The 12,906-nt window shown below is 38.0% G+C and overlaps 1 protein-coding gene across 1 annotated transcript in view; it reads left to right on the forward strand.

Annotated features, from left to right (window-relative positions):
• The first annotated feature begins 3,629 nt into the window (after nt 1–3,629).
• LOC107820814 (mannosylglycoprotein endo-beta-mannosidase) overlaps nt 3,630–12,906 on the forward strand; it is a 28,022-nt gene continuing 18,745 nt past the window's right edge. Inside the window, exons 1-8 of the mRNA XM_075217662.1 lie at nt 3,630–4,123; nt 4,829–4,967; nt 5,192–5,419; nt 5,771–5,829; nt 6,894–6,942; nt 7,306–7,536; nt 8,891–9,060; nt 9,170–9,374. Coding sequence (XP_075073763.1) covers nt 3,978–4,123; nt 4,829–4,967; nt 5,192–5,419; nt 5,771–5,829; nt 6,894–6,942; nt 7,306–7,536; nt 8,891–9,060; nt 9,170–9,374 — 1,227 coding nt within the window. The 5' untranslated portion in view covers nt 3,630–3,977. The remainder of the gene's footprint in view (nt 4,124–4,828; nt 4,968–5,191; nt 5,420–5,770; nt 5,830–6,893; nt 6,943–7,305; nt 7,537–8,890; nt 9,061–9,169; nt 9,375–12,906) is intronic.

Consider the following 12,906-nt stretch of genomic DNA (forward strand, 5'->3'; position numbering starts at 1 on the left):
ATACGATTAAGGAACCATGATGGAATGATCAGAACATTAACAGATGTTCGATATGTACCAGATTTGAAGAAGAATCTCATCTCTGTGGGAGCCCTAGAATCAAAAGGGTTCAAAATCATTGCAGAAAATGGAGTGATGAGAGTATGCTCCGGTGCACTAGTGGTAATGAAGGCTAATCGGAAGAATAATAATATGTACCGCTATCGTGGCAGTACAGTTATTGGGACAGCGACAGTGACATCCAGTGACGACAAAGAGGCAGAAGCAACCAAGCTATGGCACATGCGCTTGGGACATGCTGGAGGAAAATCCTTGAAAACTCTATCAGATCAAGGATTGTTAAAAGGAGTAAAGACTTGCAACTTGGAGTTTTGTGAGCATTGTGTCAAAGGGAAACAGACAAGGGTTAAATTTGGTACAGCGATCCATAATACTAAAGGCATTTTGGATTATGTACACTCTGATGTTTGGGGTCCTTCCAAAACACCTTCATTGGGTGGGAAACACTATTTTGTAACCTTTGTTGATGATTTTTCCCGAAGAGTATGGGTGTATACAATGAAGAACAAAGATGAAGTGTTGGGAATTTTTCTTAAATGGAAGACGATGGTGGAGAATCAAACAAGCAAGAGGATCAAGTGTATTCACACAGACAATGGAGGTGAATACAAAAATGATCATTTCAATAAGGTCTGTGAAAATGATGGCATCGTCCGACACTTCACTGTTAGACATACACCACAACAGAATGGAGTGACAGAACGTATGAACCGGACCTTGCTGGAGAAGGTACGGTGTATGTTGTCCAATGCTGGCTTGGGCAAAAAATTTTGGGCTGAGGCAATTACATATGCATGCCACCTCATTAATCGTCTACCATCTGCTGTTATTGATGGCAAGACACCATTTGAAAAATGGTATGGAAAACCTGCTGTAGATTATAACTCTTTGCACGTGTTTGGCTCAACTACATATTATCATGTGACGGAGTCAAAATTAGATCCAAGGGCAAAGAAGACTATTTTTATGGGAATTACTTCTGGAGTCAAAGGATATCTCTTATGGTGTCCTATGACAAAGAAAGTAATATTCAGCAGCGATGTTACCTTTGATGAATCTATGGTAAATAAGGTAACAGAAGATACCAAACAAAATAAAGGTGCTTCTAAGCAGGTGGAGTTTGAGGGAAAATTTATTTTTCCTACACAAGAAACAGAGGAGGAAACAAATGAAGATTACCCTCTGGAAGGAGAGCCAGTAGAGGAGATTCCAACTCAGGAACCTCAACAACAACTTGAATCAATAGCAACCAGCAGGCCAAAAAGAACAATAACGAAACCTGTTCGTCTCATAGAGACGGTTGCTTGTGCAACCTCAATTGTAGCTGATGATGTTCCTACCACTTATAAAGACGCTGTCCAAAGTTCAGAAGAAGATAAGTGGAGGATTGCCATGAATGATGAAATACAGTCCCTTCATCAGAATCATACATGGAGATTGGCCAATCTCCCGAAGGGAAAGAAAGCAATTGGGTGCAAATGGGTATTTGCAAAGAAAGAAGGATTTCCTAACCAATTAGATGTTCGCTACAAAGCAAGATTGGTGGCCAAAAGATATGCTCAAAAGGAGGGAATTGATTACAATGAAGTATTTTCTCCAGTTGTAAAACATTCCTCCATTAGAATTATGTTGGCTTTGGTAGCACAATTGGATTTGGAACTAGTTCAGATGGATGTAAAAACTGCGTTTTTACATGGAAACTTGGAGGAGGAAATCTACATGACTCAGCCAGAAGGATTCAAAGTTGCTGGAAAAGAAAATATGGTGTGCAAACTTGAAAATCGTTGTACGGATTGAAATAATCTTCTAGACAATGGTACAAGCGATTTGACGAGTTTATGTTGCGGCAAGGGTACAAGAGAAGCAAATACGATCATTGTGTGTATTTGCACAAGCTTAAAGATGGTTCATTTGTATATCTTCTCCTATATGTTGATGATATGTTGATAGCTTCCAAGAATTCTGAAGAAATTGATAAGTTGAAGATTCAACTGAAGAAGGAGTTCGAGATGAAGGATTTGGGTGAGACAAAGAAAATTTTTGGCATGGAGATAATTAGAGATAGACGTTCAAAGAAACTCTGTTTATCTCAAAAGGAATATTTGAAGAGAGTACTTCAACGTTTTGGCATAGATGACAAGACTAAGCCAGTTAGTACTCCACTTGCTTCCCATTTTAAGCTAAGTACTACTATGTCACCAATGGATGAAGCTGAACGAAAGTATATGTCAAAGGTACTATACGCAAATACTGTTGGTAGCTTGATGTATGTAATGATTTGCACAAGGCCTGACATTTCACAAGCTGTTGGAGTTATTAGCAGATATATGCACAATCCAGGGAAGGAGCATTGACAAGCTGTGAAGTGGATTCTACGGTATATTCATAATACTGTAGATGTTGGGTTAGTTTTTGAGCAGGAAGACAATCAGTCTGTAGTTGGATATTGTGATTCAGATTTTGCGGGTGATCTGGACAAACGAAGATCAACTACTGGTTATGTGTTTACTTTTGCAAAGGCACCAGTTAGTTGGAAGTCTACTTTGCAGTCAACAGTTGCTTTGTCTACAACAGAGGCAGAGTATATGGCTATTACAGAGGTTGTGAAGGAGGCAATTTGGCTTTAAGGATTGCTAAAGGAGCTTGGTGTTGAACAAAAAGGTATCACAATTTTTTGTGATAGTCAAAGTGCTATTCAATTAGCGAAGAACCAAGTTTATCATGCAAGGACGAAGCACATTGATGTTCGGTATCATTTCGTACGAGAAATCATAGAAGAAGGTGGAGTCACGGTGAAGAAAATTCATACTACAGAGAATCCTGCTGATATGCTGACAAAGGTGGTGACTGCGGTCAAGTTTCAACATTGTTTGGATTTGATCAACATTGTTGAAAACTGAAGATTAAAGATGAAGACACAATCAAAATTTGTTATTGAGAGAAAATTGAAGATGTGGAATTTTGCCAAGGTGGAGATTTGTTGAAGTTTGGCAAATTTTTGTCCCACATCGGTGGGTTCTTGAGTTTTGGGGGGATTTTCCCCCTATAAAAGAAGACCTAATGTTTAGAATTTAAACACACCTCTCATTTGCCTTCTCATCTGTTTAAGACATTTGTATCTTCTCTCTTTAGTATTATTTCACTTGTATTTTTGGAGTGAAATAAAATATTGGTTGTGTCCGAGGAGTAGGCAAAATTAGCCGAACCTCGTAAATTCTGGTGTTCCCTTTATTGTTGCTTTATTGTCTTATTTATTATTTGGTGACTGTCATAATTTTTGGTATAATAGTTGTGACTTATTCACACTATATACATTTGGCTTCCACAACAATAAATTCATATATTATATATTTGATCATAAAATTACGAGACAAATAAAAAGTCTCACACAATTAATGTTAGTTATGGTAGACACAAAATAAAATTTTTCAACGAAAAACGTCTTAATAGATGCGATCCTTGTGAGACATGTAATGCAGTGGAAGACTGGCTATAAAACATCTCTGTCATTTTCATATGATGTTTATGGGTGAAGGGTATGAAATAATATTAAAATAATCATAAAAATCAGGAGAATAATTTTTTTCATATTTAAATTTTTTTCACGACAAATACACGAGTTCGAAAGAAAACACGATAGGTGATGTTTTCCCGCATTCTTTTTAGCATCATTCCAAAGGCTTTTTAACATTTTCCCAAAAAAGTAAATAGAGAACCTCCGAGTGGCCCCACCACAAGATGGCGGGACCCAGTTATCTTTAAAATCTTGTCACTTTATCCAATAAAGCGACAACTGCAACCGAATTCAACCTCTCACTAGTACTACGTACTAAAACTGCTGATTCAATCATTATTTTCTCCGAATCCATTGTATCACTGGAGAAGATTAAGGTTGTTCTAGGGTTTCTTGTTCTTCAATGGTGGAAATAGGGAAGATAGTGTTGGATACAGGATGGTTAGCTGCTCGATCAACAGATGTAGAAATCAATGGAGTAGAGTTGACTACTACTCACCCTCCTACTCAACCTGAATCTCCTTGGATGGAAGCTGTTGTTCCCGGAACGTAATGTTTCCTTATTCCTTTATTTTCCTTTTTGGTTTATACAAAATAATGGCCCTTTTCTTTTAAGTTTTAGCCAATGTGTGGGGAGTGTAGTGAATGTGGTGATGGGTAGTGTTCTTTTTGTTAGATTTGAAATGGGAAAGCTTGAATTCAAGACTAAATTGTTAAAATAAAATGTTCTTTTTTTTGGGATTCTGCATTTTCTCCACAGTAATAATACTTGTAGGCAAGTTGGAATTTGATATTGAGAAGTTTAATTAGTAAAGAGTGTACAACAAACTTAATTTTTTTTAAAATTGTAATTATTATCATGTTCATCAGTGTTGTTGTTTTGTTATTTTGATGATAATTTTAGGATGATTCTTATGGTTTGAACTATTGATTTGGTTATGTTACTTTAGTATGTCTCTGTAGTTTATAAAAGATACAATCTTTTGTGATGAAATGACTTGATTCTCATTTTTATTTGGTCATCAATGAATCCTGGTATTCGCCGCTAGGAAGGATTTTGGAATATGTAGTTTAAACTTCATAAGCCCCATTTGGTAGCTTCCGTCGGGATTTTAAGTTGGTGAAAGATGGAGAGTTGATTAAAAAAATCAGATTTGATATTTTCTTAAATTGCCTGATATAAAGTTTAAAATCAAGCATTCTGGAGATTATGTTTTCTGTTGTTATATCTTCATTTTGTAACTCAAATTGCAGTGTTTTGGGAACTCTGGTAAAGAACAAGCTTGTTCCTGATCCTTTCTATGGGCTGGAGAATGAATCAATTATTGATATTGCTGATTCGGGGAGGGAACACTATACTTTCTGGTTTTTCACCACATTTGACTGTAAGCCGGTATGTCTCACAAAAATACCTGATCTGTTTCACTTGCCTTGGGTGCCTCATTTACTCATAAGAGTTTACGCTTCTCATGTGGAAAGTTTTCCACATTGAATAGCTCGAGCATAGTTATTTAGTCAACTGAATGAATGTTACAATCTGTTCATTTTCCTAGCTGCTTTTGCAACTATTCCCTGTGTTTGTTGCTACAAATGAGTGATTGATTAAATTTGTTTCAGTCAAATAATCAACACGTGGATCTTAATTTTCGGGCTATTAACTATTCTGCTGAAGTCTATCTGAATGGGCACAAGGAGGTGCTCCCAAAGGGAATGTTTAGGAGGCATTCTATTGATATTACTGGCATTCTGCATCCGGATGGTCAGAATCTGCTGGCTGTGCTTGTTTACCCTCCTGATCATCCAGGGCGAATTCCTCCTCAGGGTGGTCAAGGTGGCGATCACGAGGTATTATTCAAATTTAAACTTAAGTGTGGAAATCATGTTGGAAAGTATTTATTATTGTCTTTTGAAGGCACAAACTTAAGCCTGTACTTTCTGTAATCTGGGAGAGAGAATTAGTAAAGTTCGTAAATTAATTTCTAGATTTACTGTATTCCTGTCTCCTGACTTTATGTGAAGGTATTGTCAACTTTTGGTTGTGTTTCTTTGACAGTTGTGTTATTTACAATAAAATTGTTTCAACAAGAATGTGTTCGTGTTCACTGATTGCCTATTTCACAATAGATCAATATTGCAAATACAAGCTTCTCTATATTGTGCGGCATGGTCACTAAATCTCTCTTCTGCATGTCTTAGATTGGGAAAGATGTTGCTGCACAATATGTCGAAGGTTGGGATTGGATGACTCCAATAAGGTGAAGACAGATTACTGTTTCTGAGCCAGTTTTTGCATCGATTTCTTCTGTGTAACACTTCTCTTTTGACTTTTAGAATTGCCATATGATCATATTTAAAAGTATCTCACTTGGCTGAAACATCGGTAATGAGAATTTAACCTGTATTTTTACATGCATAATCTCAACTCTGCATATGTGAGTTTCGCAAAACATAGCCATCCCAAGCTCATATAAAGGAGAAGGAATGCGGTAGGTTGAGGTCTGCATCCCTTGAAGTGGACTTGAATTGCGTAGAATGCATATAGAGGATAATTTGGTCTTGAGGCATAGTTGGTGGATTGATATTTTTACATATATGTTTGTTTCTGTTAAAGGAAAATATTGTTGATGTGGGAAAACATTCCGTCTACAAGCATTATACCAAAAAGAAGAGAAACCTTCCCAAGATGTTTAACATATATAATGTCATCGATTTAAAAGTTTGTGGCTTGGATATTTTATTATGCTGTAAACTTGATGTGTCTGAACTGTGCCTGCTGGATAATCTCAAATCTTAAGAAATGCCAAATCTTTGTATTGAGATCAGATTCAAGTAACCTGAGGCTATCCCTTCTGCTCCTCGGAAAAGTACATTAACCAATTGAATAGTGCACTATTTACTTGTTTGTCTTTCTAAATTTCTGGTCAGAGGTTTATGGGTGATGGGCTCTTCATTCGGCAACTAGTAAATGAAAGATTCATATAAATCACTTGCATATAAGTTGTAGTTTCCAGGCCCACAAAAAAAATCATGTTTTATGAAGTCAACGAGGAGAAATTTTGCTGTAAATAATAAGCAATCATTTTGTCATCTTATAAGTTAATTCAGTAAATATCAAGTCGACAACTCATATATTAATGTTTTGCATAGTCGGAAAAGACTGTTACTTGGAAAATGCAAACATACTGTTCCTCCAATTTTCTTGGATCTGTTTAGATAAATTCACAACTCCATATTGCCAAGTGCAGTTTTTCTAAAACAAAATAAAGCAGGACTCTCTCACCTTAAATGTTAAACCGCTGTATGATATTCATTATTACAGGGATAGGAACACTGGCATCTGGGATGAGGTTTCCACTACTGTTACAGGGGTAAGATTTCAATCAAAATCTTATACTAGATCATGAATGTTTAGTCCGCTTCTTTGAACAATCATAGGAAATTCTTATAGTTTCTATTGTGACCTTTGTTTTCCAGACTTGTGTATCTTTTTTAACCACAAAACTGCTGGCAACTATTCGTTTTTTTACGATTTTGGGTGTTAGTGGTCAACTTTTCTTTTCCTTTATATTTTTTTTTCTTTTTGAATTTTGTTATGTGATGTTGTGGTGCGGCTTTCACAATTCATCAAGAAAGCCAATGAGTTCATAGCCCTGAGCTTTTATGTGCTGAGTTTTTCTTTTTGTGGTTAATATATAGTTCCTGATTCAGATTAAATATCAATTCTGGTGCAGCCAGTGAAAATAATAGATCCCCACTTGGCCTCAACGTTTTTTGATGGCTACAAGAGGGTATATTTACACTCTACGATAGAGTTGGTCAACAAAAGTGCCTGGGTAGCTGACTGTTCGCTGAACATCCAAGTGTCAACTGAACTTGAAGAAAATACTTTCTTAATTGAGCATCTTGAGACACAACATGTGTCTATCTCTCCAGGTGCCAGCATTCATTATACATTTCCTCAGGTTAGTTTCTTGTTTCTCTCTCTCTCCTTTTCTTTTACCTTTTTTTTTTCCTTTGCTTCTGTTAAGAAATGTACCTTGAGATTAACTCAACCTAGAAGCTAGCTCATTAGGGGAGGATTGCCCAAGTCCATATAAGGAGATAACCAACCCATTTCCCGACCAATGTGGGACTCAGGACTCTAACCCACTCATTCCCCACCCCCACCCACCCCACCCCACCCACAAAATTGCATGCCTTTGCCCTTTGTGACTTGCTAAAGTCGACCAATTAATCATCAAACTCTTGGCCTAACTCAACCCAAAAGCTAACTTATGAGGGGAAGATTCCGCAATTGCATATAAGGAGACAACAAGTCCATCCCCTAACCAATGTGGCACTTTAATCTACTCTAGCAGATTCTAATAATAACACTAATACAGTTTTTTCTACTTCCTTTTCATAAATTAATCAAAAAAACTTGTGGGAGATCTTAATTCTAATGTCACATATGTGGCTTCCCACAGGCTAAAAAACATACTGTAGTCTCTCAAGCTTGTAGACAAAGTCACTATTAAATGGCCTAATTGGGTCTATAGTTGAGAAGACCTTGAGTAGCAGATGGAATAGTACACTCCTTTGTTAGAGACTTAGAGTACTACTTTAAAAGAAATTTCCAGATTATATTGGCATATTTATAAAATTCCAAGTAAAGGTCACACACCATTTGACTTTAGGCTACTGGAGGTTTTCCTTGGTGATTTAATAATATTAATAACCCAAGTGTGGTGGCAGGTGTGAAGGTTTCTGTTGCTGAGTTTCAATGTACCTCTTATAATTCTGCCATTTGAATAAAGCAGAGATCTGTACAATACTGAGAGAAGGTGCTTGAGCGCTTGAGGTGGTAATCCGAGAATTTGTTATGCTTTATCTTAGTTTACCAGTTAAAAATGTCTAATGTTCAATGAGGATGTTGGTTTCACCTAAATTGTCCAACTTCGCAAGTTTTCCTCGTGTTTCCGTTCTGAGAACATTGACTTTTTATTTACTCTTTCAATTTGGTGAACAATGGTGCAATGAAATAGGACAACAAATTGCTTCATGAAAAAATATTCTGTTGGGATGTTTGATCCTGTTCATGTACTGAATTGGCACTTTGTCCTCTGGATGCTCTAAATCGAGTATTATATATGAAGTTCCTTACTTTTGTTGTTTTTTATGTTTCCCTTTTCTGGATGTGTCTATTCCATCTCTGTTATTGAGTTTTTGTAAAATCTGTCAAGTCTTTGCTTTGAAAATCTATCTTCTATGTTGCACTGCTCGGCAGCCTATCTCCAGTTGATTGTTGTCTAAGTGGGTTAAATCTTTCCGTTGCAGCTTTATTTCTACAAACCCAATTTATGGTGGCCTAACGGAATGGGAAAGCAACATCTTTACAATGTTGATATTACTGTTGATGTGCAAGGTTATGGAGAGTCGGATACATGGAGTCACCATTTTGGATTTCGCAAAATTGAGAGTCATATAGATAGTGCTACAGGTGGAAGGTGAAAATCTAACTTTGAAATCTCCTCTCCCTTTGTCTTCTCCAGAGTAATAGTAGGTTGTCTCGTGAGTTGATATAATGATGTAAATTTGGCTTTGTTTTCTTACCAGGTTGTTTAAGGTAAATGGACAACCAATATTCATCCGTGGGGGTAATTGGATCCTGTCAGATGGATTATTGCGGCTTTCAAAGGAAAGATACAAGACAGATATCAGATTCCATGCTGATATGAACTTCAACATGATGCGTTGTTGGGGTGGGGGACTGGCTGAGAGACCTGAGTTTTATCATTATTGTGACTTATATGGTCTACTGGTAAGAACTCACCTCTTACCCGACGCTCTCTGTGTTTGTGGTTCTGGCTATGTTATTTACGTGTTGGTGTGCTATGGTTTGCATGGGCGTGTTCTAATTTGTGTATTTGAAAAGGTGACTTCTTGATTGCAGAACCAGATGCCATTGTTTTAAGGATTACGTTATTGATGCGAAGGTAATCACTGTAAAGTGTATACTGGTGGTATATAAAAGGTAGAAAATCTAGACAAGATATTGGATTTTTCACAGATATCATCCAATTGGGCATATTAACTGAAATGTCATAGGTGGACCAAAATGTTACAATTATTGCCATAGAACTCCCCCATATTTTCATTGTTCTCCTGAATAGAATCTGATCACTCATTAAACCCCCTTTCGAATTTCTTGTTGTCTAAACTTTTAAGTTGTAGAGCATTCCTCCTTACCCTGCTTTGTATGCCTGTGCGGCTGTCCTTTGAATTTCCTGAGCATGTGGGTTGAAAGTAAAACAGAAGCCAACTTGCTGTTCGCTTCCAAAGGGTTCGGAGAAAAAAATCTCTAGGTGGTTTTGTTGGCAATTAATGTGGTTTTTCTTTAGTGATGGTGATTTTTGCAATATCAGTAGTGAATATCCATATATCTTGCTAGGCAGATGAAGCATTGATTTATTCACTTGGCTCTTTAGAGCAGAAGCATTGATTGGTCTTTATGTACAGAGTATATACACAATCTGATTTCCTTAGAAGTCTTGCACTGATCGTGTCACGACCCGGATTTCCCACCATCGGGATCGTGATGGCCTAACTCTAGAATGCTAAGCAAGCCAACAGATAAAGATCTAACACGCTAATCACTATTCAAAACAGTAAATAACAATAATCTAAACCAAGACAAAATAAGAAGTGCGGAAATTTATAATAGACCAAACACTATTACACGCCTACCCAAAATCTGGTGTCACAATCCGAACTTCTAAGAGTTACTACAAATACTGGTTTAAAGAAAATATGTTCTCGAATTAAAAGAAAACAGGAAAGCTAGGGTAAATGGAAGGGGACTCCAGGGTCTGCGAACGCTGGCGGATCTACCTTGGGTCTCCTGATGGACTAAAGGCAGCAATCCAACTCTGATCAACGAGGTCCGGTACCGAAATTTGCACAGAAAGTGCAGAGTGCAGTATCAGTACAACCGACCCCATGTACTGGTAAGTGCCGAGGCTAGGACACGACAATAACATGAACCTGTGGAGTTAAATCATATACGAGAAAATAACAACAAACGGAAATTGAACGGATAATAATGGGAAAGGGGGAAAACATGTTGAGGGGAAATATCAAGTCCTGAAAATAGTACACTAAAGAAACGCAGTGAATATCATGCTTTGCACCAACAGAAGTAATAATATGGCAAACATGTGCACGACATCACCCTTCGTGCTTTTACTCTCGTCCTTACCATAAGAAACAATAGAAACGGCACGACATCACCTTTCGTGCATTAACTCTCTCATAACATGGCACGACATCACCTTTCCTGCATTAACTCTCTCATAACATGACACGACATCACCCTTCGTGCATTAACACTCTCAGAATATGGCACGCATCACCCTTCGTGCATTACACTCACAAAATATGGCACGACATCACCCTTCGTGCATTATCACTCACTCAGAAAACATTGCACGACATTACCCTTCGTGCCTTACACTCTTCCTCACCCAAACAACAGAACAATAACAACTCGGCAAGGGAATTATCAATAACCAACCTCGTTTCAATATTTAACTTCATAATATGAATCTCAATTTGAGGCAATACTCAACCAATATCAAATTCCAGGAAAATATGATAACATTTGTTTAACATGAAGAATAACCAGTTTAAGCATGAGCAATACGAATAAAGAATACAATAGTCACAAGGATAAGACTCACTCGCATACTATGACCCGACAATAACGTATAGGTACTCGTCACCTCACCTATACGTCGTACTCAACAACCAAACACATAGCAAATACGGCGACAATACCTAATCCCTCAAGCTAAGGTTAGCCACAATACTTACCTCGATTCCACGGCCGAACTCAAGCCTCAAACACCGCTTTTCCCTTAGTGTCCACCTCCGAACCACCCGTATCTAGTTATAATTAACTTAATAATATCAATTATCGCTAAAGAAATCAATTCCAATGCATCGTTACAAGTTTCCCAACATTTTCCCCAAAAAGTCAAAAACCGACCCGAGCCCGCTTGGTTAAAACTCGAGGTTCCGACCAAAACCCATTCACCCATTCACCCACGAGCCCAAATATGTAATTAGTTTCGGAATCCGACCCCAAATCGAGGTCTAAATTCCAATTATACAACAATACCTAATTCTATCCAAACCCCCAATTTCCACCATGAAAACCCTAGATTTTTGGTTGAAAATTGATGAAATGCAATGGGTAATTGAAAGAAAGTAGTTTAGAATTATTTACCAACACTTTGGGGAAGAACTTGTCTCTTGAAAATCGCCTCTATGCCTTCTAGTTTTTTGAAAATATGAAATAATGGCCCATTCCCGTTTCTGCTTCTGTTTTAAGTGCTGGGCGACAGTGTTCATTGCGATCGCGTGAGCACTGTCGCGTTCGCGAAGAGCAGCCTCCTAAGGACATACGCGATCGCGGGAAAGGCTACGCATTCACGAAGGTTTATCCCGCCCTACCTTCGCGTTAGCGATACGGGGCTCGCGTTCGCATAGGGTTTCCCCAGGTCCCCTGACCAGCCCTTCTAAAGCTATGCGTTCGTGGTCGACCGGTCGCGTTCGCGTAGAGCAATTCCTCTCAATGCTCCGCGTTCGCGACCCTGGTCTCGCGTTCGCGTAGAGTGAAGTCCTCCCCCTGCCCATTATTCCCTTCGCGATCGCGAAGCACAATGCAACAGACACCAGATACAACACTCTCACACCAGATTTTCTGAGTCTAAAACATCCCGTAGCCTACCCGAAACTCATCCGAGCCTTCGGGGCTCCAAACCAAACATGCACACAAGTCTTAAAAACATCATACGAAGTTGGTCGCGCGATTAAATCGCCAAAATAACACCTAGAACTACGAATTTAGCATCAAATTGCATGAAATTTTCAAGAAAGTTCAATAGTTCTATTTTCTCGACCAAAGGTTCGAATCACATCAAATCAGTCCCATTTTTCACCAAATTTCACAGACATGACTTAAATTTCATATTAAACCTATACCTGGCTCTAGAACCAAAATACGGGCCCGATACCAACAAGATCGACTATTAACCATTTTCACAAAACCATTATAATTTCAATTTAACAATTTTCATCAAAAATTCATTTCTCGGGCTAGGGACCTCGGAATTCGATTCCGAGCATACACCCAAGTCCCATATTTTACTACGGACCCTCTGGAACCGTCAAAATATGAGTCCGGGTTCGTTCACTCAAAATGTTGACCGAAGTCAACTAAAATTACTTTTAAAGGCAAAAATTATTATTTTCTCAAATTTTTCACATAAAGGTTTTCCGGAAATGCGCTC

Source organism: Nicotiana tabacum, chromosome 7, assembly GCF_000715075.1.
Source record: "Nicotiana tabacum cultivar K326 chromosome 7, ASM71507v2, whole genome shotgun sequence".
Classification (NCBI taxonomy): domain Eukaryota; kingdom Viridiplantae; phylum Streptophyta; class Magnoliopsida; order Solanales; family Solanaceae; genus Nicotiana; species Nicotiana tabacum.